General features: G+C 31.2%; 1 protein-coding gene across 4 annotated transcripts in view; it reads left to right on the top strand.

Annotated features, from left to right (window-relative positions):
* Positions 1 to 21460, top strand: part of LOC122523571 (sodium/potassium-transporting ATPase subunit alpha) — a 78504-nt gene extending 57044 nt beyond the window's left edge. For 2 of the 4 annotated variants that reach the window (XM_043645420.1, XM_043645434.1), the window contains exons 2-10: positions 2231 to 2311; positions 3189 to 3314; positions 3603 to 5328; positions 5489 to 5725; positions 5813 to 6114; positions 8024 to 8118; positions 20180 to 20354; positions 20580 to 20812; positions 21249 to 21460. In XM_043645420.1, coding sequence (XP_043501355.1) covers positions 2231 to 2311; positions 3189 to 3314; positions 3603 to 5328; positions 5489 to 5725; positions 5813 to 6114; positions 8024 to 8118; positions 20180 to 20354; positions 20580 to 20812; positions 21249 to 21369 — 3096 coding nt within the window. In that variant the 3' untranslated portion in view covers positions 21370 to 21460. Of the gene's footprint in view, positions 1 to 2230; positions 2312 to 3188; positions 3315 to 3602; positions 5329 to 5488; positions 5726 to 5812; positions 6115 to 8023; positions 8119 to 16367; positions 16463 to 20179; positions 20355 to 20579; positions 20813 to 21248 lie in introns of all 4 variants that reach the window. The other 2 variants (XM_043645425.1, XM_043645442.1) reach the window with 2 other exon arrangements.
* The last annotated feature ends 6488 nt before the right edge of the window (positions 21461 to 27948 follow it).

Raw genomic sequence — 27948 nt, 5'->3', positions numbered from 1 at the left:
GAATCGTCATAAGACATAAAATTAATATCGATCGGAATCTTCCATTCTTTTTTTTCTTTCCTTTTTTTTTTGTTCTTTAGTAAATAATACGATAACCATATAAAAGCAATCGTTTGTCGTTTAATATTTTTGCGAATCTAATTGTAGGATTTTTTTTCTTATATAGGTATTAAAAAATTCTTTTCTTTTTCTGTTTTATTTTCGTTCACATTGAATGAAACTTACCCTCCTCAACCCCCCACAAAAAAAACACTGCGAATGAACCAAATTCTAGGCCAAGTTCACGATACAATACTTTCGTGGATGAATATGTTAGAACCATAACTGGGAAAGGGGGAACCCTTTGTTCTTTTTTTACTCGTGTGACACGAAAAAGGGTGCGTAACCCTTCTAGAAGAAAAAGAATCGAAAAAAAAAAAGAAGTTTTCAAAGGGTGACCGCGTAAGGAGGACTTTTTAAAGAATGATCCTGACTTCCTTATATTATTATTTTTATGATTTATTTTTGATTGTAGGTTTTTTTAAGGGTATAGGGTAAGAAACCACTGGTGGTATATCTTGGCAATGTATTCGTTGAATAATGTATAGAAAAGTATATCGTATATCGCGTGCTCGGAGCAAATTCGCGTTGACTCAGCTAATTTGGCGCGCATAGCATAGTTCGTTTGGTCTCTGCAAACTGATCGATAAATGCACAATTTTTGCACCGTTTCAATTTCTGCTAGTTAATATCATCAATTTAAAAAAAACAACAGACAGACAGACACCCTATTAACAAAATATACCGTGTATTTTTATATCTCGTATATTGAATTTTGTAGTTCGGGTGATGAATGGGCTAGAAAAGGTGGGGGATGGGAAAGAGGGAAGGATTATTTGTTTATTTTACATTTTTATTTATATCCATCTCTCTCTCTCTTTCTCTTTAATTTTTATACAAATTGTTGCACATTTTTCCCTTTCAATTATTTACACTACAATTTTGTTAGCAAATTACACAGTTCACGTTCTACCCCTTAATCCCACCCCCCTCTCTATCACACTCTCTCTCTCTCTCTCTCTTTTTCTCATTCTTATTTCCTGAATAATAATAATAATGATCGAGAAAGGCTTTTAATTAACAAGGGTCGTTTGCAAATTTTATCTAATCTCACTTAATAATAAACCGACAACCGTTCTTTCATTTAGTGATTACTCATGAAAATTAATTTTTCTTATTTTTATTTTATTTTAGTATATGAAATCACAATTATGATAGGAAACTCGTAATTGTAATCCATATCTTGTGAGATGTATCATGATAATAATAAAAATGACGAAGTGAGCGTTCTATTTAAAACAATAACGTTGTACATTATTTTTTTTTTTCCTTTTTTAAAGTCTTCTCAGTTACGTGAACACACACGTTGTTGTTGTTCCGTATTATTTTTCTTTTTTTGAACAAATGCCAAGACCTAAAGTTACGTTAACTTAAATATTTTATATGATATAACAAATGAACGAAAAATAAGTTACCAACTTGTAAGAAAAATAATCCCAATTTGAAAGCATCGAAAATATGATCATTTTCAAATAATTTTTGAATTTGATTAAATCGTTAATGTCACATAAGGAGGAGTAACTGGAATTAAAAAGGTGGAATGGATGGGGAAGGTGATGTAAGAGGGAGGAGAAGGGAAAAGTATAGATGAAAAAAAGAGGAAAATAGGATTGCCATGAGAACGAGACTTTGTTCGAACGAAGGTGACGATTACGGAACGTTTGTTGGGGCCATTCATTTGAGCCGGCGTCTCCATTGAATCGGCCAACAACCGGAAATGGTAGTTATCCAAACACGATGAATTTCAACGAGGTCGCTATAGCAATCGTGGCACATTCTCGAGGTCGCACTTGAAAAATTAGGCACCATATTTTCTTCTATTCATTCTGCGTAACTACACGGCTTTTTCCTTTTTTTTATATTTTAACTCAAACGTTTCTTCGATCGATAAAACAGGAAACACTGTTTTATCATATGGGAAGGAAAACAAAATCGTTCAAAATCCATCCGCCATTTTGTATTATATATTTTTACGAGAACACACACGCACATACCATGCATACTTTAAAACCACTACTCGATAAATTCGTCGACGTTTTACTTATTACTTATCATTTTTTTTTCTTTTTAAGTTATTTCTACATACACGAACATCTCATGATTTTGTTGTGTTACTCATTTATTTTTACAGCATGGCCGCTCAGATTCATACAGGGTCGCCACATTACCCAACATTCGCGACGACAACAAAACAGCCGATGGAATGTACAAGGTATTCAGGAAGGACTTCCGCTTCACATAATCTTTACTTGCATATCCGGTGTTGGGATGTTTATACACGTCCAACATACGTTTCTTCGATGATTTCGAAAATGAAGAACTGGGAAACAAGTTTAACTGGTTTCTCTTCAGATATTCTTCTTCTTCTGCTTCTTCTACTTCTATTTTTCATCTTTCCTATCTTCTTCTTGCTAATTCTACTTAATCCCTTCAGCCATCTTTGACTTCTAACAACTTCCGGAACACTTTTCTTCTTCTTTTTCTTCTTTTCATCGTAATAGTTCATTCGTTTTCCTGCAATAATGCAATAATCAAACTCGTCTTTGATATTTTTCTATTCTTGATTGGTGTATATTATCTCTACTATCTATTCTTATCATCAAAATTATAGAATGGTGATGGAACAAGTGTAACCCTAATTACTCGTTAACTTCGAAAAATCATTGACTATAATCATACCACTAATAACACTACTACTTGCACCTTACATACGTTAAACTCTATTACTTACACGTCATATTCTTTAAGCACTAATCTAATCTATCGTTTAGAAAATTTGAAGGAACATATTGAACGGATCTTTAATCTGTTTCTACTTCCTTTTCTTTTTCTCCTTCTTCTTCTTCTTTTTCTTCTTCTTCTTCTACTACTACTACTACTACTACTACTACTACTATTACAAATTCTAAAAATGTGATTGTACGTCGAACATGGGACTAACAGCGGTTATGGATTTAATCTGGGGGAAACATTTATTGATCAATTAAAATATTTCTTTTCCAGCTAAATCTTTTTTTTTTTAAATAACGTTTTTAAACAAATTATTAACACTTGTTGTTATCTGTTTTACCTTTTTTTTTCCAAAATAGTCGCGGCGAAAGAACCCTAAACGGAAGGGAGAGAATTTGGACGATTTGAAGCAAGAGTTGGATATTGACTTCCACAAAATCACACCAGAAGAACTTTATCAAAGATTTCAAACGCATCCCGAAAACGTAAGTAATATTAACGACAACAATTATAATATTATCTTATTATTGAAAAATTAAATATTACGTTCAACTCAGTAGACCACAATTGGGTGTTGAAATTTGGTACAGAATCAAAATGTTCGATACTTAAGATAACAAACAACTATAACCGTTATAGGTATCTAAAGGATTGAATAAAAAAGTAGATGGCACGTTAGGTTCGTGTTAAATTAGGGAACAACAAAATATAAATAAAAAAAAAAGAAACAAAATTCCATTGATAAATATAACAAATATATATTTTGTTAACAGGGCCTCAGTCACGCGAAAGCAAAGGAGAACCTTGAGAGGGACGGACCGAACGCATTAACGCCACCTAGGCAAACCCCAGAATGGTTAAAATTCTGCAAGAATTTGTTCGGTGGTTTCGCCTTGTTGCTGTGGATCGGTGCGATCCTTTGTTTCATCGCGTATTCGATCCAAGCGTCGACGAGCGAGGACCCGAACGATGACAATCTTTACCTCGGCATTGTGTTAGCAGCTGTCGTAATAGTGACTGGTATATTCTCGTATTATCAGGAAAGCAAGTCGAGCAAGATTATGGAATCGTTCAAGAACATGGTCCCACAATTCGCGACGGTTATAAGAGAAGGGGAGAAGCTAACTCTGAGAGCGGAGGACTTGGTATTAGGTGACGTAGTAGAAGTCAAATTCGGTGATCGTATTCCAGCTGATATCAGGATTATCGAGTCACGAGGGTTTAAGGTTGACAACAGCTCGCTCACCGGTGAATCCGAGCCCCAATCCAGGTCACCCGAATTTACGAACGAAAATCCATTGGAAACTAAGAATTTAGCATTCTTCTCTACTAATGCGGTTGAGGGTACGGCAAAGGGTGTGGTTATTTGCTGCGGTGATCAAACTGTGATGGGTAGGATCGCTGGATTGGCATCTGGTCTTGATACCGGGGAGACTCCGATCGCTAAAGAAATTCATCACTTTATCCATCTTATCACCGGTGTCGCCGTATTCCTTGGAGTAACATTCTTTTTAATCGCTTTCATTCTTGGATACCATTGGTTGGACGCCGTGATTTTCCTTATTGGTATTATCGTCGCTAACGTACCGGAAGGATTACTCGCTACCGTAACCGTGTGCCTCACCTTGACAGCCAAAAGGATGGCCTCGAAGAACTGCCTGGTTAAGAATCTTGAAGCCGTCGAAACCCTTGGCTCTACTTCCACCATTTGCTCAGATAAAACTGGCACCTTAACTCAGAACAGAATGACCGTTGCTCACATGTGGTTCGACAATCAGATCATCGAAGCCGACACCACGGAAAATCAATCCGGTTTGCAATACGATCGTACGAGTCCAGGATTCAAGGCATTGTCTAAAATCGCAACGCTTTGCAATCGCGCGGAATTCAAACCAGGTCAAGACAACGTGCCCATTCTTCAAAGAGAAGTCAACGGTGACGCTTCCGAGGCTGCCCTTCTCAAATGCATGGAACTTGCTCACGGTGATGTCATGGGTATGAGGAAAAAGAACAAAAAGGTCTGTGAAGTTCCCTTCAACTCAACCAACAAATATCAAGTCTCTGTCCACGAATCCGATGATCCTAATGATCCGAGACACCTATTAGTGATGAAAGGTGCACCGGAAAGAATTCTTGACAGGTGCTCGACCATTTTCATTGGCGGCAAGGAAAAAGTATTAGACGAGGAAATGAAAGAAGCATTCAACAACGCCTATCTCGAACTTGGTGGTCTCGGTGAACGTGTACTTGGCTTCTGCGATTTCGTACTACCCTCCGACAAGTTCCCAATTGGTTTTAAATTCAACTCCGACGATCCCAACTTCCCGGTTGAGGGACTCCGCTTCGTGGGACTCATGTCTATGATTGACCCGCCCAGGGCTGCGGTACCTGACGCGGTCGCTAAGTGCCGATCCGCTGGTATCAAGGTCATCATGGTCACCGGTGACCATCCGATCACTGCCAAAGCCATTGCCAAATCTGTCGGCATCATCTCTGAAGGTATTTATTTTTTATATATATATGTATATAAACGTCTAAGAGAGATATCATTTACGTTCATTTTAGAATTTGTTCTAAAAAACTGACCCCCTTAATTTGTTGAAAATTTTTGATTTACTTGACGTGAAGTTATTAACGAATCGTTGTTATTTATTTTTAGGTAACGAAACCATCGAGGACATTGCTCAGCGGCTTAACATTCCCGTATCCGAGGTTAATCCTCGCGAAGCCAAGGCCGCAGTTATCCACGGAACCTCACTCAGGGAACTGAATTCCGACCAACTGGACGAGATCCTCAGGTACCACACCGAAATTGTGTTCGCCCGTACCTCGCCTCAGCAAAAACTTATTATCGTCGAGGGTTGTCAACGAATGGGTGCCATTGTAGCCGTAACTGGTACGAAATTTGATATTGTTAATTTGAAATCTAACAGTAGCAATTCGATCGAAAATAAAATATTTGAAAATTTCTTTTTCTTTCCAGGTGATGGTGTGAACGATTCGCCCGCTCTGAAAAAAGCAGATATCGGTGTAGCTATGGGTATAGCTGGTTCTGATGTCTCCAAGCAAGCAGCCGACATGATTCTACTTGATGACAATTTCGCCTCGATTGTTACGGGGGTTGAGGAGGGTCGTTTGATTTTCGACAACTTAAAGAAATCTATCGCGTATACTCTGACCTCGAACATACCCGAGATCTCTCCTTTCCTGGCTTTTATTCTCTGCGACATACCGTTACCACTTGGTACCGTCACTATTCTCTGCATTGATTTGGGAACCGACATGGTAAGTTATCATTTTTATTTCTTATTCTTTCTTATTATTATCATCCGTTATTCGACGAATAAAAAAAAAACAAATATAGATAACAATTTTCTAGCGAAGAAATTAATCTTTGATTTTTGTTTTTTTTCTTTCTCCCAGTCGGAAAAGGGTTGAGCTTGGAGTCACGCTCATATTCGTTTGTAAATTCATGAAAAGAAAACAAAAAAAAAGGAATTTTGAATTTGGAGCGTGTCTCTTGGTCTCTCATGGGAATAATAATTATTGTCTTTTATTTTCATTTCTCAATGCAAATTATTAGACTAACATGGCGAACGTATATTATTATTATTACATGTATCTATCAACAGGAAACAACAAACGTATAAACGATTGACTGTGTTTTGTCTTAAAAAAAAAAAAAAAAAACAAAACAAAATAAGCTAATCGAGCATATGTTATATTTGTTGTTTCATTATTAAATTTTTTTGTAAGATGGGGCAGTTTGTGATACATCATCAACAGGAAACACACAACATACTGTGATATTTTGTGATAGTTTAAACAGACGTGTTTTGTTGTTAAAGAAAATTCATGATTATCAGGTACCAGCAATATCTCTGGCTTACGAGCAAGCGGAATCCGATATAATGAAGCGACAGCCACGTGATCCTAACCACGACAACCTCGTTAACGAAAGGTTCGAGGTTTATTTTTTTGTTTGGACACCCCCCCCCTTTCGAAAGAAAAAAAAATCATAAACCAAAAAAGATAACAACAAAAAATGATATATTCGAACAAACACAAGAACTATTGTTTCCTTTTTCACTGTTAAAACTTTTGGATTATCGTAAAAGACACGCAAAAAAAAAGAACAAAAATTATCATCCCCCCCTTGAGTTGTCAGGTATTTTAGAGTGCTCCGGTATTTGCAGTAGTGCTAGATGTTGGCCAACCCCACTACGCACCTCTTTGATGACGAAGCAGTATATTTACCTGTTACCGTAATTTACAAATTTATTTTTTTAGGTATTATACAAACCTATGGATCTAAGATGTATAATCAAATGATTCGTTCTAACGTTCTACTCAATCGAACACGGGTATCCAAAATACTAAATTACGATATTTCAATTAATTTTGTTTGAACAATGATGTTAATTTTCTTTTGAAACAGAAAAAATACAAAAAGAAAAAACAAAACAAAATACCCGTGATCGAAAACGTTCGAACACACATTTATTTACAGGTCTAATACGAAAAAGAAAAAAGAAAAGACGTTTCGCAGATAAAATCAAAACATCACACAAGGATAAGAATCTAGGGGTGGCAATCCTAAAAAAAGAAAAAAAAAATATCCAATCCCGAATCGACAAATCCTCGGAAATAATTTAAACAACAAAAAAAACCTTCCAAAAAACCTCCCTCCCAAAATGAAAAGAACAAAGATTACTACAACCCGATCCAATTTATTATTTGTTCATCATTATTTGAGTTTATTGCGCTTCGTCATGTATTTTTTTTTTAATAAATTCTCTACACCACAAGGATGCTGACACGTGTTTTACTCGCGACGTAACAATTATTAATAATAACGATTATCAATAATTATTAATTATATTCGTTTATATTAATAATTTGTCTATCTTTTTTAATATTTATTTTTACCGCTTGTTTCTTTAAATTATAGTAGATACACGTAGAAAAATTTATTTATTTTTTTCAAATTATTCTAACTATTATCAATCATAGAGTAAAAAAATGATACGAATGAAAAATAATAGACGCGTTGGTAGATTACAGAAGTCTTGGGATGATTCTGGTCAGCATGCTTGCGTTTTTAAGGGTCATACACATCTCGAAACGACGTTTTATTCTTGATTTACATGTTGTGTCCTCGTTGTTACTGAGCTTCTTGATAATGTGACGTCAGGTACCCGCCATCTCACTAGCCTACGAGGAGGCAGAGAGCGATATTATGAAGCGACAACCACGAAACCCCTTCACTGACAAGCTAGTTAACGAAAGGTAAAACACATCATCAACAAACATAATCGAATCTTCACCAAAAATACTACTATACTCTACTCTATACACATCAGTGATACTTTTTCTCTGTGATTCGAAATTAAGAGTTTTCATCGTTTTTGTGATCAATTTATATTAAATATAATATAATATTAATATATTATATTATATAAACAAAACAAAAAAATACAACAATATTTTCGAAGCTTCTTAAAAAGAATTTGATTAAAAAGGGGGGTGAAAAGCGGGATAAAAGTGTAAAAAGAAATTTCAACGTAAATATATTTCATTTTGTATATTTTGTTATTGGTATTTAATCGTTAAAATAAATGACGAGGAGGGAAGCTTGGAAAAATTCGATCACTATGACGTGATTACTCTTATCTAACTATCTATCTATCTCTCTCTATCTGTCTCTCTCTCTCTCTCTCTTCATCAATATATTTCTTAATCGTTATTCTTAAAGAGTAATTCAATTATGGTTAATCTATTATGGTAGTTAGTTCGTACTATACTTTGTTTCCGTACATTTTACCGTACATTGTGACACTGAGAGAAGTTTTGTCTAAGAAAAGAAAAGAAAAAAAAATGATTCGACACACATAATCGCATATTTTTAAACACGTTTACAAATACACGTACACGTACACGTAATTATTTACATTAATGTACACACATTCTCACGTTGGACTGATTGAATACGAAGAACGGACAGTTGTTTCTCTTTGCTCTTCGCACGTAATTTTCATTGGTATCTTTTTATATTTCTTTATATTTTTATTTTTATTTCTTTTTTTTTTTATTATTCTACGATATATACTCACAAATAACATACGTACGAAGGAGTCAAGGGAAAATCAATGGGTAATTCAAGGATGCGAATTAATTGATCCTTTTCGAACCTTATTCATACTTTACTGTCAAATATTTTCTAATAATTTTTATATATTTCTTATAATCCTAAACACACACATTCACATATATATATAAATTATATTGATTTCCTGAATATTGGTGTTTAAATAAAAAAAAGAAAAAGTTTATTTCATTCTATATAACATTTTGAATTTGTGTAAGAAAAATAATTAAATTATGTGTGTGGTGTAAGATTGTAGAAGGAATACGTACGAATACGTGTAAATTAAATGTTGTTGTAAATATTTGTGCTATTAATTTGATAAATACAAAATGTTGAAAGTAAAATGATTGGGATCAATTAAGTCAAATATTCTTGATTACTCGAAGTCTCCTGAACACGGTAGGATTAAATTTAACAACAAGGTAAAGGGATATAATGCACGAGGTATAATATACTTGTATACTTATAACACATGGTCTCTCAGGGGATTGGTTGTTGGGTATCAGGAAGCTTTGTTATCAGAGTTTGTTCTTCTTTGTCTGTCCATCTCTCTCTTTCTCTCTGTCTCTATCTATCTATCTTTCTCTAAATATCTCTAATTTTCTTCTAATTGTCTTTATCTCTTATCTGTAATACTTATTCCTTTTTAACTCGAATCATTCTCGTTGCTCGAGAATTATCAAATTGTCCTCTTTACGTCGAAAATTTGTATTCTATTGTATTTCATTTAATTGCTTTTTTACATTTAATTTTTTACCTTTGTTTTTTGTTTATGCTTAATTTGTGAGTAATTATATATTGTTATATTATTATATATATATATAATCGAGAGATTTAGAATTATTTAAAAAAAACAAAAAAAATACCACATATAAATATACATTGATTTGTAATTTTTATTTATTTATCTGCTAATTATAAAAAGAGCAACTGAGATTCTTTTTTCTCTCTTTCTCTCTCTATCTCTCTCTCTCTCTCTCTCTCACTTGTTCTTTCTTTTTTATTTCTGTAATTCTCTTTCTCTCGAATATAAAATGAAATAAGAAAATCTGAAAAAATCCTCGAAAGATGTGTCCCCTCGATCGTATTCGTGGTATTTCGTTCTAATTTCAAGGTAAGCTGATTCTAATCTCGATCTTCTAAGCTTTCTCTCTCTCTCTCTCTCTTTTCTTCGTCTACTTCAATTACTTTCTTATTCTCTTTAATCTCTATCTCTCTCCTCTCTCTCTTTCTCTCTCTCTCTCTCTCTTTCTCTATTTCTATTTACCTAATTATTTTTTCTTCTATTTCAATCATTTCCCAATTCTATTTCTATATTCTTTGTATTCATCTATTTCAATCACTTTTCTAATTATTTTTGGTCTCTCTTTATCTCTTTTTCCTCCTTCTTCGTATATTTCAATTATTTTCCTATCTTATGTTATCTTTTTCTCTCTCTCTCTCTTTTTATTTGTATATCTTTTTTATTTTCCTATTTTACTTTGCATTGTTCTTTCTCTCTCTCTCTCTCTTTTTCTCACTATATATTTTTCTTCATCTATTTCAATCACTTCGCAATTCTATTTCGTCTCTCTTTATAACTTTTTTCTTCTTCTTCTTCGTATGTTTTCAATTATTTCCTATTTTATGTTATATTTCTCTCTCTCTCTTCTTTCTCACTATATATTTTTCTTCATCTATTTCAATCACTTCGCAATTCTATTTCGTCTCTCTTTATAACTTTTTTCTTTCTTCTTCTTCTTCGTATGTTTCAATTATTTTCCTATTTTATGTTATATTTCTCTCTCTCTCTCTTTCTTTCTCACTATATATTTTTCTTCATCTATTTCAATCACTTCGCAATTCTATTTCGTCTCTCTTTATAACATGTTTCTTCTTCTTCTTCCTCTTCGTATATTTCAATTATTTTCCTATTTTATGTTGCATTTGGTTCTCTCTCTCTTACTTACTTATTTTGCTTCCCTATATTCTTTTTCATCTATTTCAATTTCTTTCCTATTTTCTCTTTTCTATTTGTCTTTCTCTTTCTCTGTATCTCTCTCTCTCTCTCTCTGTGTTTCTATTTCTATCTTTCTCTTGGTTTGAATTTAATCTGTAAAAAGTTTCTGAGCTTTATCTACAACTTTCTTTAAAAAAAAATATAAAAGAATCATATAAACTAAAAATATATATGAGAAAGTTTGGTCTCTTCGTGATCCATGATGATTGATGATGACGATGATGATGATGATGATGATGATGATGATGATGATGATGAGGATGATGATGATGAGGATGATGATGAGCCAGCACACAAGGATTTCCAGGTGTATGATTATTCGCACAGCTCTTCGCGATTAAATGATAGCATTATCCTTTCTAAACAAAATCGCATGGTCGTTCGATATATATTTATATCACCTATCAGCATTTTATTATTTTTTTACTTTTCGATTATTTTTATTACTATGATTACTCTGGCCTACTCTCTTTCTCTCTCTCGCTCTCTCTCTCTCTTTCTTTCTTTCTTCTATTTTCCTCTATCTTTCTATCTCTTTCTATATATATATGTATATGTATATATACATAAAATGATTCACTTCACAGGAAGAACTCAAATAATCAATATTTTACGTCTAATAAAAAATGATTCATATATACCATTTTTTTTCTTTCTTATCGATGAAATCATGCAAGTCTTATAATTAATAATTTTTTTTTATTAGACGCATAATATAAAAAATTATTAGATGTTTACAAGTTACGTGTATCATCTTATATATAAATATATATATGTATATATATTTTCCTGTTTCAGTCAAGTGCGCTATATCTTTTATTAGATCTTTGCAAATTGATAACGAAGTGACCAAATGAAAATTAATATTATATCTTAAATAATTTACTTTTCTTTTTTTTTTTTGATTAAATGCAATTGATAAAAAGTTGAATTTAAAATAAGGATAACCTAACAATATCTTTTTAAGAATATTCATTTTTCAATTGGACACTATATTTGCGATTATTATTGCGATATTATTGACATTCCTATTCATGTTATTTTTTCCCCCCTGTTTTCCTTGGCTGCCTCTCACACGCCACAAAATCCAAATTTTTAAACGTTTCTGTGCCTAGCTCGAAAGATCGACATTGTTTTTTTTTTCTTTTTTATTTCCTTTTTTTTTTCTGGGACTTTGTTGTGTTGTATTTAAATATTTTGAAAAAGTGACAACCAGTGATCCAATTGATTACAAATTTTCTTCATAATTTTATCATCGTTTTTAAATGTGTATATATATAATAATATATGTTATATTTAAACCAGAAAAAAAATTATGATTAATATAATTGATTTTCAGTTGTATCATCGGTCTGCACTTTTATAATGATCGTCAAACTGTTGATTGTGTAAATGCTTTGTAAAAATTTTGTCACCTAAGGATATTCCTAAATTTATTATTTAATTTTTTTTTTTAATTTTTCTTTTTTACATATTTTTTCGTACAATACGAACATTTAAATATTATATATATATGGAATATAAAAAAAGAAATATAATTAATTTAAATCGGATTATATTAGAATATCATTTGTAAAATTGTGTATCAACAGTTTAATGAGACGTATTATATTTAACTAAAAATGAAATGCAAATTTGTTGGAAAGATATTCTTTACAGCAACTCTACCACTTACTTGATCATCGTTTAAAACGATTGATGCAGAAAAGAGTCTCGTGTTTCTCAATCAACGCTTTAGGTATCACATTTCAAATCATTTTATATCTACTTAATTACTTACTTACTTACTTTCTTACTTAATTACTTAATTTTCTATCCCATCTTACATAAAGCTTGCGACCAAGTTCGAGATCGTTTGAACCCTAAAGTACGATCGTGCACGCCTGATTGAACCTAATCATATTTTTTCTCCTCTATATTTATACATTAAAATAAATATAATAAATTTAACAATCTATACAAATTTCGTAATTTCCTTTGAAATTCATTTATTATCACAAAATAATTTTTCGCGTCTTTTCTGTATCAAGCAATATTTTTCTTCTTATTATATATATATCTTTTATACTTTATATTATATACACAATTCATATATACATGGTGGATCAAAAGTTTCTAAATGATTTTTACAAAAATTAATTTATGAATTATTTTCAAATTCTTTTTAGGCTAATATAAAATTTTGTTCTTTCAGACAATGCGATCGTAGATATTCGAAAAAAAAAATTGCGAGCCTAAGAAGTTTTGAGAAAAAATTGTGTTATTTTTATTAATTATCTAGGAACTTTTGAATCATTTATGTATATGTGTGTATAGTATATAGTATACATATATCCTTCAGATCACAGAACGAGAGAGCTACGATCTTTCTTAAGTATATATATATATATTTGGTAATATTTTGGTAGTAGGAAATTTCGTGGATGTAACACGTATGATCGATAAAAATAAACGAACACAAATTATAAAAACTACAAAATTTGTTAATGTTAAAATTAATAAATGACGTTTACATCGACGTTATTTCCAATTAGAGAGCTAGTCTAGTTGAATTTCCGATCGATTTTAATTACATGTGTGTGTATATTTATAAATATTTTTCATGTATATACAGGATACCCCCCAAAAGGTCAGGACCAAATTAATCTCGCAAGTTAATGAAGAAATCAATTAGGTCAAGAAAGTTCATAAGAAATTTATGTCGGAAAACATTTGACCGAAAAGTCGGTGAAACCATTTAGGGATATAAATTTTCAATGAATTTTATTGACCTACTTGATTTCATTTAAACAAGTGTGTATAACTTTGGTTCTGATTTTTTGATATATCCCGTATGTATTTATTTATTGTGTATATAGAGTGGGATATTTGTATCTATCTATATATATAAATCTATATTTATTATTCTAATATTCAGTAATAACCCCTTGTATGTCATCACAACTGCAAGCCAGCATTTTACTTATTACAGTTTATATATATATATATATATAGTTTTTTACTATTTTTATATTACATATAGATATACATATAAATATCTATTGTCACAGTTGCTGCAGTTCACAGTTGCTACCTTCTGTAATTACTATTATTACCATCACTTACTATTACCTATTTATTACTACTACTATTACTATTACTACTATGCCACCACTATTACTATTTACTATTACTACTGCAACTACTACTATTACTACTACTACCACTATTATTACTATTACTACTGTTTTTTATTGCCACCACATCACTGCAAGGCACCTTTATAAACATTTGGGCCTCATGATAAAGAACAACTTCTACCTCCTCTCTTGCAGTTATTTTAATTCTTTACAGTAATCTATAATATATCATGTTTTATTATGTAATGCGCTGCCTTCGCCGCTGCCTTCTTCTACCACCTTCTTCTGCGACTGGCAACTTTCTAATGGGTGCTGAACGGCCGACATATTTTGCAAAATATCTTTCTCTCTCTCTCTCTCTCTTTCTTTTGCCTAATGCAATTGAATATTATTAAAAAAAAAAAAAGAACCAAAATAGAAGAAAAAGAACGTGAAAACATTTTTAGATGAAAATTCACCGTAATTATTTATACGTGTTGAAAAATATATATATATATAATAATTATATTAATAATAATAATAATAATAATAATAATATAATAATAATAATAATAATAATAATAATAGTCCATGAACGTGTGTAGCGAGAATAGGGTTGACACCATTTTCTTTTAGGTTTAAATTTTTTTTAATTATTTTTTTTTTTATTTAGAACGTATAAATAAAATAAATAATGCTCTCATGCATCGTACCGAACGAAGAAGAGAATAAGAATTTTGTCTATTCTTCTTTTCTTTTTTTTTTTTTCCGTTTCCGTCATAAATTCTCAGGAGCTTTTTTCGAATGAATTGTTTTTCTTTTTGTAATTTTTGTTCGTTAAATAATATTTCTTTTTCTTCGTCCGTGCGTGTTGCGTGAGGGTGTTACGTGTCGTCGTGTTTGTTTAAAAAAAAGTTATTTGTTATACTAATAACTAAAAAGTGTCCAAAGTTTTTCAACATTTTTTAATTTTTATTTTTAGAAAAAAAGTGCACGAAAGAGAAGGGAACTCGTTGAATAATTTTGCCAAACAGATTCTTTTTTCAAATTAAATAACGAAAGATCGGATCATCGAGGTGAAAGTAAAGATACCTACCCCCTTTTAACCGTGTATTTTATAATTATTTTCTTATTGAAATTCACAATTTGTTAATTATCTCGCATAATTTCTCTCCTGGGGTGGGTTTCATCAATTTTTTTCTACTATATATTTAATTGAAATTCTTTAAACGGAAAGCACGATGCACGGCTAAGTGCCAAAGTGACGTTTAACAAGTTGAAATAGTAATTCCAATTAAAAAATAATCAAATTAGTTAAATAGAAAAAAAAAATTATATTATCAAAACAAAACGCATTCAACGTGTTAAACGAACTTTTGCTTCCTTTTTCTATTTTTTCTTTTTTCTAATCAGGGTGATGGTTGATTAACAATAATAAAAAAGAAATTTCCTCCGAAAAAAATTGTAAAGCTCGCTTATTATATATTTGTAAAATACTAAGCTTATTATTTTTTGTCGGCATATATTTTTAATCCTCCCTGGTTCACGAACATTTGAAAAGTTCAATTTTTATTCCAATACCTGTTGTTTCTATCTCTTTCGCTCGCACTAATGTGTATATATATATACACGTGTATATATTTTCATATGTGTATATGATATATACATACATTACCACATTGCATACGTCGTCACCGGTTTAAAAAAAAAAAAAATAAAAATCACACAAATTTTGAAACGTGCTGAAAAGTTTAATGATAAACAATATTGCAATGTGTTAATAAACATATTCACGATATATTTTTAGGACATATTATATATATTTATATATTATATTAAATATATATATATATATACGTATGTGTGTTACCGTAAAAAATAGTATAATTCAATTAATTCATGAAAAATCCTAGATCTTGCATAAAATAACTAAACGTTTTAAGAATAACATATCAAAATAATAAACCAATTGTTTTAAAAAAATAATTAAATAAAATACGAATTCACGGGGGAATCGAGTAATTAAAGTATTGTTTTAATTTCATACTTTAACAGGACGGTGTATAGTTAACTCATGATTTAGATGATTATTTCATGAATTAACGGATTTCACATTTAATGGTAACATACATACATCCATGCATACATACATGCATATATATATATAGAGTTAAATTTTATTTATACGTAAATGTACATATATATATATATTTTTTTTTTAAATTTTGTTCTTCTTTTAAAAAACCACTTTGGGTCAGTGGTATAAATTTTTCTAATGATTGGTGGATGGCAGGTGCCGGCCATCTCGCTAGCCTACGAGGCACCGGAGTCGGACATTATGAAACGGCAGCCGCGTGATCCTTACAGAGACAATCTAGTCAACCGAAGGTGGGTTTCCTAACTACCCACCACAGAACGAAAACCTAGAGAAACTCTCTCTATGCACTCATCCAAACAAAAAAATATAGAACAAAAAAATAGAACAAAAATTGAAATGATTTACGTACGATCAGACAAAGTACAAAATCAACAAAATAGAACAAAGAAAAAAAAAGATAATTATTTATTTGGAAAAATTGTATTTTTTTAATAACGAAAAGGAAGAAAAAAAAAAAGAAAAGAAAAGAGAAGAAACAAATGCAGCCCATTCACAATCTCTTTCTCTCTCTCTCTCTCTCTCTCATTCCGTCGTTTTATTATTTTTTTTTTATATTTTTACATTTCACGTTCATCTCGTATTATTTTTCATCAGGCCAACTCAATCATTCTTTGTTTTGTTTTTTTAAATTAGAAAATGTTTTCTTTTTTTTTTTATTGATCATCGGTGGCCAAACGTAAATTAAATTGGAAATTTTTTTTATTTAATTTTCATTATGATTCATAAATAATTTAAAGGTGTTTAATTATAAATTAATGGAAAAAAAATTATATACCGTTCCCAGAGTATATTTGGTTTACAAATAATCTCATTTTTTCATTGATCAAAATTTTTCTTTCCCGATGTATTAATAATCGATTGTTTCGTCGTGGTTCATAGCCAATGATTTTAATTAAAACTTCAAACAAAAATAATCTTCACTTAATAAGAAAATTAATTAAATCTTCATTACGATTCGATTAAAACGGAGAACCGAACGTAAACGAAATTCAATTATTTTTATACTCGTATACGATTAAGTATACATTTTTGCATTTTCTATTCCTTTTTTTAATTTCTTTCGCAAGAAAATTAATTAATTATTATTCCATTAGGACTGGATGAAAACGAATTTTAATAAAATTCGATATTCACGTTTGGTCGCTTAAATTTTCACGATGAACCTTTTCATATACATAAATACATAAATGTTTAAATCATCGATCATTAACCATAATTGTTACACTATTAACATCGAAGAGCGTCTACCGATAATCATTTAAAATTAATTCCAACAAAGAAAACATCCAACAACAACAAAATATAATTAATTTTCAGAATGAGACACAAAAAGAATTGCGATTCAAATTCATTTATTAATTTTATTTCAAATCTATAAATGTGGTCAACGAAAAAAAAAACAATATCTTACATATCCATAAATAACGCGGATTAATAATGAAATAAATAATTTATTGAAAGAAAGAAAAACAAGAAATTTCGGTAGATGCTCCAAACGATAGCAACTTTTCTCGATCATTCTCTTTCTCTTTTTTTTTTTTTAATATACATATATATGTATATATTTCCAAATCAATCTAATCGATCTATCTATCTATCTATCTATTTTTCTATCCATCTATCTATTTATTTCTCTGTCTATATTTCTCTATGATCATTAATTGTTATAATAGCACAGCAAATCATTTCTCTTAGGACTTTTAATATGACATGTTGGGAATGCCGAATGCTTCGTTTTTTAGTCACACACATATGTTTCTTTTCTTTTTTTTCTTTTTTTCTTTTTGTTTTTTCTTCTTATTATAGAACTTTAGAAAGCGTCGCTGAAAATACATATTTGAAAATGAATTTGTTTTCCCATTGGGAAAAGTGTTTAATATTCGCATAATTGCTTGCGATTCATAATTCTCTACGTGTTTCTTAAGAGTTATTTTTTTAATTTTTCTATCGATCATTTTATAAATAAAGCACCACCACTACCACCCACGAACAATAACCGTGCACGATAATAATCAATCACAATCAGCAACGATTTTTAACCCTTTTGCATTGAAATCAAATGTTGTTATTTTTCTCTTTTTTGATTTCTAAGGAAAAATAATTTCAATTCGTTTTATTACGAATTATTATTATATATAATTGTATATGTGTAAAGGGTTAATCGTTTGTCACTTATTTTTAGAAAGAAACAAAAAAAAAATATATAATTAGTAGTCAAAAACCGAGCCGCTTTTGGAAATGAATTTACGATGCACGGCCTTGCAGCAGCATTTAGAAAATTCTTAGGGGGATTAACGAATAAAAACGTATGTTTTTTTTCTCTGTAAAATACACCGTAGTATTACTAACAATTATTTGAAGAAAAAAAAAAACTTTTAATTAATTTTGAACGATAATGAATTGGAATTAATTGGAAACGTAATTGCGATTGAAATATCTCTCGAAATATTTGATAATGAATAAAATACACAAAAATTATTTTATGGAGAAATATAATCTATGCGAGAAGTAACAGAATTCCGAAGAAAAATAATGGAAATATAATTTTTGACGAGTCTACGAAAAAAGTTATTCGATGATAGTTGACTTGTCACTTCGTAAATAGATACACATTTTTTTCAAAACTGTACTCCATAGAATATATTCATGGAATTATTCTTGTTTATTCTGAAAACGACTCGCTTACGTGATAACACAATTCTTTTTATTAATTTAAATTAATTGTCAACAATTTTTTAAAAATTTTCTTCCCCCTTTTTTTTCTTCTTTTTATTATTCTTATACAATCTTTCTTATCTATCTCACGATTTTCCCAAATTTGACACTCGACATATATATATTTGTAAATATCACGAATTTAAATCTATATTATTATTCTATAGCACACTCGTAATTTGATTTTCCATTGATCAAATATTCTAGCTCACCTAAGGCTGAACAAATATATAATTTAAAAAAAAAAAAATTAATCAAATAATAAAAAAAAAATAATGAACGAACCACCTGCACGATAATTTTTACGCTTTGTTCGCATGCGCAATATGCAAATGTGTCTCACGAATTGGCATAAGCTCGCTTGAGCTTTCTGCATGAGCTTATGTGTCCACCACCACCACTACGACTACTACTACTACTATTAATTACTATGACTACTACTACTACTACTACTATTACTATTACTGCTACTATTACTACTACTACTACTACGACTGCTACTACTACTACTACTACTCTACTACTACTACTACTATGTGTAAATGTGTGGACGTGAGTGTGTATTTACGTATGGCATGTTTCAAAATGATATTTAACGATGACGATGAATAATGATGATAATGGATGATGATGTATCGGTAAGAAGAAAAGCCGATCATTTACCGTCTTCCGTCATAAGAATCGGTAAGTGAGCTGCATTTAGTTTTCGACGGACATTACTACGGCTTTTATATATTACGTATACTAACCATAATCAATCACCATAGATAGACCATATAGCTAGAGAGTAAATAAAATTAGGCGTTCTCTTAGTGGCATATATCAGTTAAAAAAAAAAAAAAACATACACACGAACAGCTTTGTGATTTTTCAAAAAATCCTTTTCTCTTAATAGAATTTATAATAAATTAATATTATATTTCATTAGTTTATATAATACAATTGTAATTATAAATATTGTTCTATTTATTACGAAATAATTCCTTTATTTAATTATTAATTTTTAAATTCACATTATTCGATAATAAATAAAACAAATACTATTATAAAATATTAAATAAAAGTAATAATATTTACAATATGAATAAATGTATTATAAAAAAAATTTAGATAAAGGATTTTTCGAATTCTCACACATATGAACAGCAGACCCCATAATCGTTGAATCAATATTATTATGAAATAATAAATCTCTTTATCTGATACATAAAATTTTGTCCAAAACAATTTAGGCTTATCTCGATGGCGTACGGACAAATCGGCATGATCCAAGCAGCTGCTGGTTTCTTCGTTTACTTCGTCATCATGGCTGAAAATGGTTTCCTACCGCTTTATCTATTTGGTATCAGAAAACAATGGGACTCGAAGGCTATCAATGATCTCAGAGACAGCTACGGCCAGGAATGGGTAAAATTTTATAACTATATATTTCCATCAAAACCACGTGGGTCGCGTATCCCCATAAATTCCCATAGACAACGATACAAACGGGCAAAATTTTTAACGAAAGTTTAAAATGGATACATCTCATGTGACTCACGTAGTAGCATGGAAAAGTTTGTGTTTAGTAATTATTATAATACATATTTTTATTGTATTTTTTTCTCTTTTTTTTTTGGGTGAATACAACAGACCTACAGGGACAGGAAGACGTTGGAATTCACCTGTCATACGGCTTTCTTCGTATCCATCGTAATTGTACAATGGGCCGATCTTATAGTTTGTAAGACGCGCCGTAATTCGATCGTTCATCAAGGAATGAGAAACTGGGCGTTGAACTTTGGTCTTATCTTTGAGACTGCACTAGCTGCGTTCCTAAGCTACACACCTGGTATGGACAAGGGTCTTCGCATGTTCCCGCTTAAGTAAGTATATCAATAAATCTATTGATATTATTAATAATACTGACAATATATTTAATACGTTATTGGGGAAAGTTGAAATTCAATTATAAACCGCGTGCTTGATTTTTTCAAATTACTGATAAATAATACAAAGTGTAAGGAGTAATAGTAATGATTTTGTTCTACTTTTATAGGATTATGATAGAATAATTGTTACTTTTAAAATTAATATTTTTAATAATTATTTCTATTAATAGTGCTACACGTTATAGGAGTGGTGGTTATTCCGTGTTTGATCTTTTTCCTGTTTAATACTAAACGTTGATACGTAGATTGACAATATTCCCAATATTTTATAATACAAACGATTAGATTTAAAAATATGTATATTATATAAAATTGCACTAACCACACACATACACATACATTGATCGTGTTTTAAATTTTTTATCGTTAGATTCGTCTGGTGGCTACCAGCCCTGCCGTTCATGTTCGCCATCTTCATCTACGACGAGACGAGACGATTTTATCTACGCCGAAATCCTGGTGGCTGGCTAGAACAAGAAACTTACTATTAGAGAGGACACGGGGGGGAAGAACTTCACACACGCAGAGCGCGCGAGCAAATAAAATAGCAAGAACGAGAAAGTGCGAAAGAGAAAAGTACGAGAGAGAGAGAGAAAGAGAGAGAGAGAACGTACGAACGAAAGTGAGAGAGAAAGAGAGAGAGAGAGACAGAGAGGGAGAGAAAGAATGTGTGTGTGTGTGTGTGTGAGAGAGAGAGAGAAAAAGAGAGAGAGAGAATGAGACGACGCATACTCACGCAGAAAAAAATACACCCAAGTTTTAAAAATTAATCAAATTATTCACTCACGTTAAAAAAAATAATAATAAATAAAATAAAAAAACACACACACAGAGACATCGTAAATTATACGGGGCGTGCTACAAACTGGATCTGTTTCCATCCGTACTGTCATCAGATAATCAAGAAAAATAATTATTATAATAATTAACAAGAGTAAATGAAAGAAATTAAATGAAGATGAAGAAAAAAGAATAATTGAACAAACAAATGCAGAACAAATGGTGGTAGAGGTGATTAAAAGTGATCAGAAGGGGGAGGAGGGTCGGAAGAAAGGGCCTAAAGTGAGATGCGAACGTAAGAAATTCATAAAAAAGTAAAGAAAAAGATACAAGGTGAAGAAGCATTAAAATGCACTTCGCGAAAGATGAAACGGATTTCTATCGATGATGAAACGTATTTTCTTAGTTATTCTTTTATCCAAAAGAAAGATAGAGCAAGTATGTTCGATTAGCACGCCCTTATAAACGAGGAGGAACCAAGAATTGGATATACGATGTTGTCAACAAAAAAAAATGAATAAATAATAAAGAAATAGACATGAAATGCAAGCGTTTCGATTAATGTACATATATTTGTATGTACATATGCCTGTACGTATATATACATATATATGTGTGTGTATATTAATCGAAACGCTTGCATTTAATGTCTATTTCTTTATCAATAATATAAATTATATCGGAGAGGACAAAACCAGTACACTTTAAATTGGCACGCCCTGAACATTAATTCACATTATAAGAATGCAAGCTATGATAAAGTAATAAGAAAAATACAAAAATTATATACATAAATATATATTTAAATAAAAATGATCTATGAAATAATAGAAAAGAATTGAAAGAAATATGGGAGTTTAAGAAAAAATAAAAGCGCGTTCGCAGTATTCATTATTAAGTATATAAATAAATAAAGTTCGGTTTTTGAATCTTTTAAATCCCGAGTATGTAGTTATCAATTGAAATCAAACTCGCATCGCGTAGTTTTCATATTAGATTCGAAATCTTCGTTCTAGGAAACGTTGTATTACCTGAACCGGAAGAGAAGGAGGAGGAGGAGGAGGAGGAAGAGGAGGATTAATAAAATACCCAGAAAATAATGTGTTGTGAATTTAATAAGTCGATGACTTTGCAAAGAAATGAGAAGAAGTATAGTTACTAAAATAAATAAATTTCGCTATCTTCTCTGATGATAATGATAATAATAATGATGATGATGATGATAATGGGGTGCATTAAACTTGAAGAATAACGTTATTATTGTCACAAAATTTAAAAAGTTATGATAATGATGCCACAAACGAATCAATGAGAACGAAAATGACGTATTATTTGAAAATACGATAAGAAGAGAAAGAAAAAGAGAAAAAAAAGGGACAAATATATATATATGTATATATATATATGAAAATGTTATCGAATTAAAAACGAATGAAATAGAGAAAATGATGCGATCAAGTATTAGAACAAATAATATGACAACGTTAATATTATCAACTAGAGTACACATACGGGCATGAAAAAAAAGAAAGATAAAAGCAGTGACGAACGTTATGTGTGTGAGGAGAAAAGTGGAAAAGAAAATAAATTCAAAAATAAGATGGACGATGAAAAGGGTTCTCGAAAAAGGAATAGGATAAATAATAAGAACAAAAAATGAAATGAACAAGGAACGAGAGAGTGAAAAAATAAATAAATGAATGAACGATCAAACGAACGAACGAACGAACGAACACACCACATACCACACACACACACACACATTACTACATTCTTACTTAGGTGAAACTAAAAAAGAGAAGATTAAACGAAAAAAGAAAATAATAAAAGATAAAAAAAAAGAAATAATAAAATAAAATAAAATTAAATAAAGAAAGGTATAAATTCATTCTCTTAGTTTTTCATAGATTTAAAAAAAACGCCAGCGGGACAGCTCGCTATAAAATCATTGACCCCCAAACGCAGAACGCCCTGTATTACGAACCCGCGGTCGATCGTTTCCAAAAAAATAAAAAAAAAGAAATAAAAATATTGCGTGTGAATGCCGAATGTTTCAGAAGAGTATGCGTGCGTGACCTGTGTTTTATGCGTATGAATGTACAACTTTTGCTTGCGTGTGTGCGTGTATGCATGCGTACGTGTTTAAATCACAAAATGATTAAACGAGAAGAAGAAGAAGAAGAAGATAAAAAGAAGAAGAATAAGAAAAAGAATGAAAAATATATAAAAAAGAAAAAAAAGAAATTATAACAATGTCAAAGGACAACAAGTGTACCTATTAAAAAATAATAAAAAAAAAAAGTAAAAAAAGTTTTTAAAAAAAAAAAAAAAAAAAAAACAAAAGTAACAACAACAAACAATTGCAACCCATAATAACGGAATAACAACGCCCCCTTCTTTAGAACGAAGGTGACTTAAAAAATACCTGCCACGCGACTTTTTTGGGCCGGGACGAGCCGAGACACACACACACACGCGTGCTATAGATTAAATAAATATAAAAAATTAAAATCGAAATTGAAATTGAAATTGAAATCGTAATTGAAATCGAAATCGTAATCGTAAATCGAAATCGCGTCGAACGAAGCTTTCTCTTCTGGGGTGTCTTTCGTGTCTGATCGTTAAACCGCGCGAACTAAAAAAATAAATCCAAGAAAGAAAGAAAGAAATTGAACGTGTCCTCCCTCTGGCCCTGAGACATTATTGACGAACGCGAATCACACGCACAGATATATATATATATATATACATATATATATATGCCAGACATAAAAAAACAATACACGCGTTAGAAAAAAATTTAAAAAAACGCCGACGTCGTATATTTAAAACAAAACACAAAAGTAATAAATTAATATGATTCCCTTTCATCTTTCGTGGAATGTCGTGCTTCGAGAATGATGGTATGGATTATTTAAAAATAATAACATACACACAGATACGCGCGCGCACACTCACATACACAAAGTACATAAAAATAAATGACACAGAAGAAAGAAAAAAAAAAAAAATAATAATAATAATAATTAAATAAATAGATAAATAAAATAGAGTTGAGAGACGCTTCTGTCCGCCGTCCAAAAGAATAATGAAAAAGAAATTCCGATTGGGGGAATACAGTGAGATAATCAAACGGAGCTCGTTTGTCCTAATTAGAATTAAAAAAAAAAAAAAAAAAATAAAAAACGGCAACAAAATAAATTTATTCAATTGACGATGATCATACGGATAATGATACTGAAGGATTACCGACGATGATATGGACAATTACAATTGACAATGAATGTAAATTCGTTTGAAACGAGCTCTAAAAGCCACGATATAATAATTATATCATCCATCGTCATTCTCGTCTCTTCCTTCGGCGCGGATCGAACCGATTTTTTTGACGACCGTGGAGAGTATGTATCTATCGTTCGACTGATTAATCAAATCGAATGAGATGAATGATCAAAGAACGTTTATTATATAGCCACCAATTGTTTGTGCATATATCATTTCTGATACAATGAATATATAAATACGAACAAGAAAAATAATACAATTAATTACGAGAGATAAATCGAAGAAAAGAAGAGAGGGAAAGAGAGAGAGAGAGAGAGAAAGATTAAAAAAGAGAAAGAGAAATGATTGGAAATGAGAAAAACAAAAATGGATGCTTGCTCGGCGGTCCGGGCCCCAAAACTCTACCCTAAGTGTTCAAATAAAAAGCGAGGTGTATTCTCTCGAGGTGTGTCGTACACGCGTAACACGTTTTTCCTTTTCTTCTAAACCCTCCTTTAAATGTTCTCTCTCCTCCTCCTCCTCCTCCTCCTCCTCCTCCTTCTCCACCTTCAATTCTTCCATCTTCTCCTTGTCATTATCAACCCTTCTTTCAATCTACCACCTTTTCTACTCCACCTTTTCCTCCAAAGGTACGCCAAATGACGAACGCTCTCCCTCGGCTCTTCTTCTTCCGCTTTTGGTTAAAGAAATATCGTCCGTGTCTTCTTGATGTTCGAAAATAAAATTACGTGAAGAAAAGAAAAATGAAAAGAAAAGTGTAAGAGAAAATAGGAGAGAGAGAGAGAGAGAGAGAAGAAAGAGAAGAGGAAGCGAGAGAAGGAAGAGTAGAAACGCGTTTGAACTAACAAAACCAAGGCAGCCATCTTTGAAAAAAGAGAAAATGAGAGAGAAAAGAGGGGATCGGATGGGATGGGATGGGGTGGAGTGTTAGGAGGACCGGCAAACGTGAGGAGAGATCAGGGTCGTTCGAAAATTGTTCTTCTTCTTTTGATTTTCGGTTTTTTTTCCCCCCCCCCCTTCCAATTAAATCGGGTATTTATTATTTCCCTCCCCAAAAAAAAGAAATAAGAAATAAATGAAAAAAATTAAAAAAAAAGAAAAAAAATAAGAAAGAAGAAGGAAGTGTAAGAAGAACATAATCAAGAAAATGAGATAATTAACTAAAATCATTCAAAATGTCCTTCGTGTCGTTTCATCGTGCATACGTTTTGTCTTCGACGATTAAAAAATATAATTGAAAAAAAAATAAAAAACTAAATAAAAAGTAACAAAATTCGGAGAGAAGAGAGAAATTAGAGAACAAAAATAATAAGTGATAATTATGAAAAAGAAAGAGAGAAAGGGAAAGAAAGAAAGAAAGAAAGTGTGTGTGTTGGTCCTCCGTTGCTTAGGTTTTTGATCATTTTATCATTTTTCTTCGGGTGTGAAACTAACAACAACAAAAATTAACAAACAACAACAACAATAACAACAACAAAATTATTCGCGTCAGATCGAATTGGGAGATTAGAATGAACGAAAGAGAGAAAGAGAGAACGAACGAACGAACGAACGAGAGAGAGAGAGAGAAAGAGAGAGCGCGAGAGAGTGAGAGATGTTGAGAAAAAAAAAATCATGAAGTAAATGGGGAAAAAAAAAACGAAAAAGAAAAAAAAATGCAAACAGATGATTAGGTTCCGCGGTTGTCGACAGGGTGTTCCGTGCCCGGGGGGCGTAGGAGCCCAAAAATGCTTTGCTGTCGTGCGCCGCCTCTTTACTTTAGGCTAATAATTTAAATATTAATAATATAATGATAACAATAATATTATAATACATGTTACAATAAGCTATTATTAGATGTAATTATTATATATGGTTTAGTCTAGATTGTGTTGTTGAAGAAAAAAAAAAACAAAGTACGTATAAGCGACAAAAAAAATGAGAGAAAGAGAAAGAGAGAGAGAGAGAGCGAGAGTTAGAAAAAGAGAAAAGGGAGGAAAGTGCGATCGAAGTGAGATAGGTTGATGATAAAATAAAAAAAAAAAGGAAAAATAATGAAATAAAAATCATATACAGAAAGAATGAGAAAAGTGATGACGAAGACAGAGAGAAAGAAGAGATTAAATTCGGTATAACGTGTAGGATTTGCGTGACGAAAAGAGAGAGAGAGAGAGAGAGAGAGAAAGAGAAAAAAAAATTTCGGTCTAAGACCATAAAATTGTGTGGCGGACTGAGCGGGGTATTAAAATAGAAAATAAAAATAAAACACACAATTGCATTTTCCGCTTTACTTTCTCTACATCGGCCGGAAACGGGATTTCCAAGGGCGATGAGAAAATAAAAAATAAAAAAAGAAGAAAAATTTCATTTAAATGGAAAAACGAACATGGAAGTGTGTACCTGTAATCGTTTGTTCTTTTTTGGGGGATTCCTTTTGTTGATAAATATTAATTTTTATTTTTTTTTCCGCACGAAAACCGAATCTCGAACGAATCTTTTGAATGCGAAAGAAAGAGAGAAAAAGCGAGAGAGAGAGAGAGAGAGAAATATTTGTGTGAAAGTTGTGCGAACAAATGCGTGGGAGCGAACGAGAGAGAGAGAGAGAGAGAGAGAAAGAGAGAATATATTTGAGATTTCCGCTCTATTTTTGTCTTCTTTTCTTTTCTTGTTTTCTTTTTTTAAATTTTTATCTCCATTTATAAATCCAAAGACGAGGAGTGAATAATAATTAAAAATAGCATCTTATAAAATAGGAAAGGAAAGATTTTAATAACGAAATGATTACCGATTAATTATTATTATTATTAGTATTATTATTATTGTCTTTTATTCTAGTAATATATTATAATAATAATTATTATATTGTTATTGTTATTATTATTATTATGAATTACTATTTACTAATTACTATTTTACTATAACAACAAACTGCAACACTCAACTACCCAAGAGAAACCTTTCCCATGAAAAATATTAAGTGTGGAACCGTCGACGAGGATCCAAGAACCTGCTTAGCCCGCCACATA

Source organism: Polistes fuscatus, unplaced genomic scaffold (genome assembly GCF_010416935.1).
Source record: "Polistes fuscatus isolate 324 unplaced genomic scaffold, CU_Pfus_HIC Scaffold1, whole genome shotgun sequence".
NCBI lineage: Eukaryota > Metazoa > Arthropoda > Insecta > Hymenoptera > Vespidae > Polistes > Polistes fuscatus.
The sequence above is the reverse complement of the archived record's forward strand: the minus strand, read 5'-3'. Positions and strand labels throughout refer to the sequence as shown.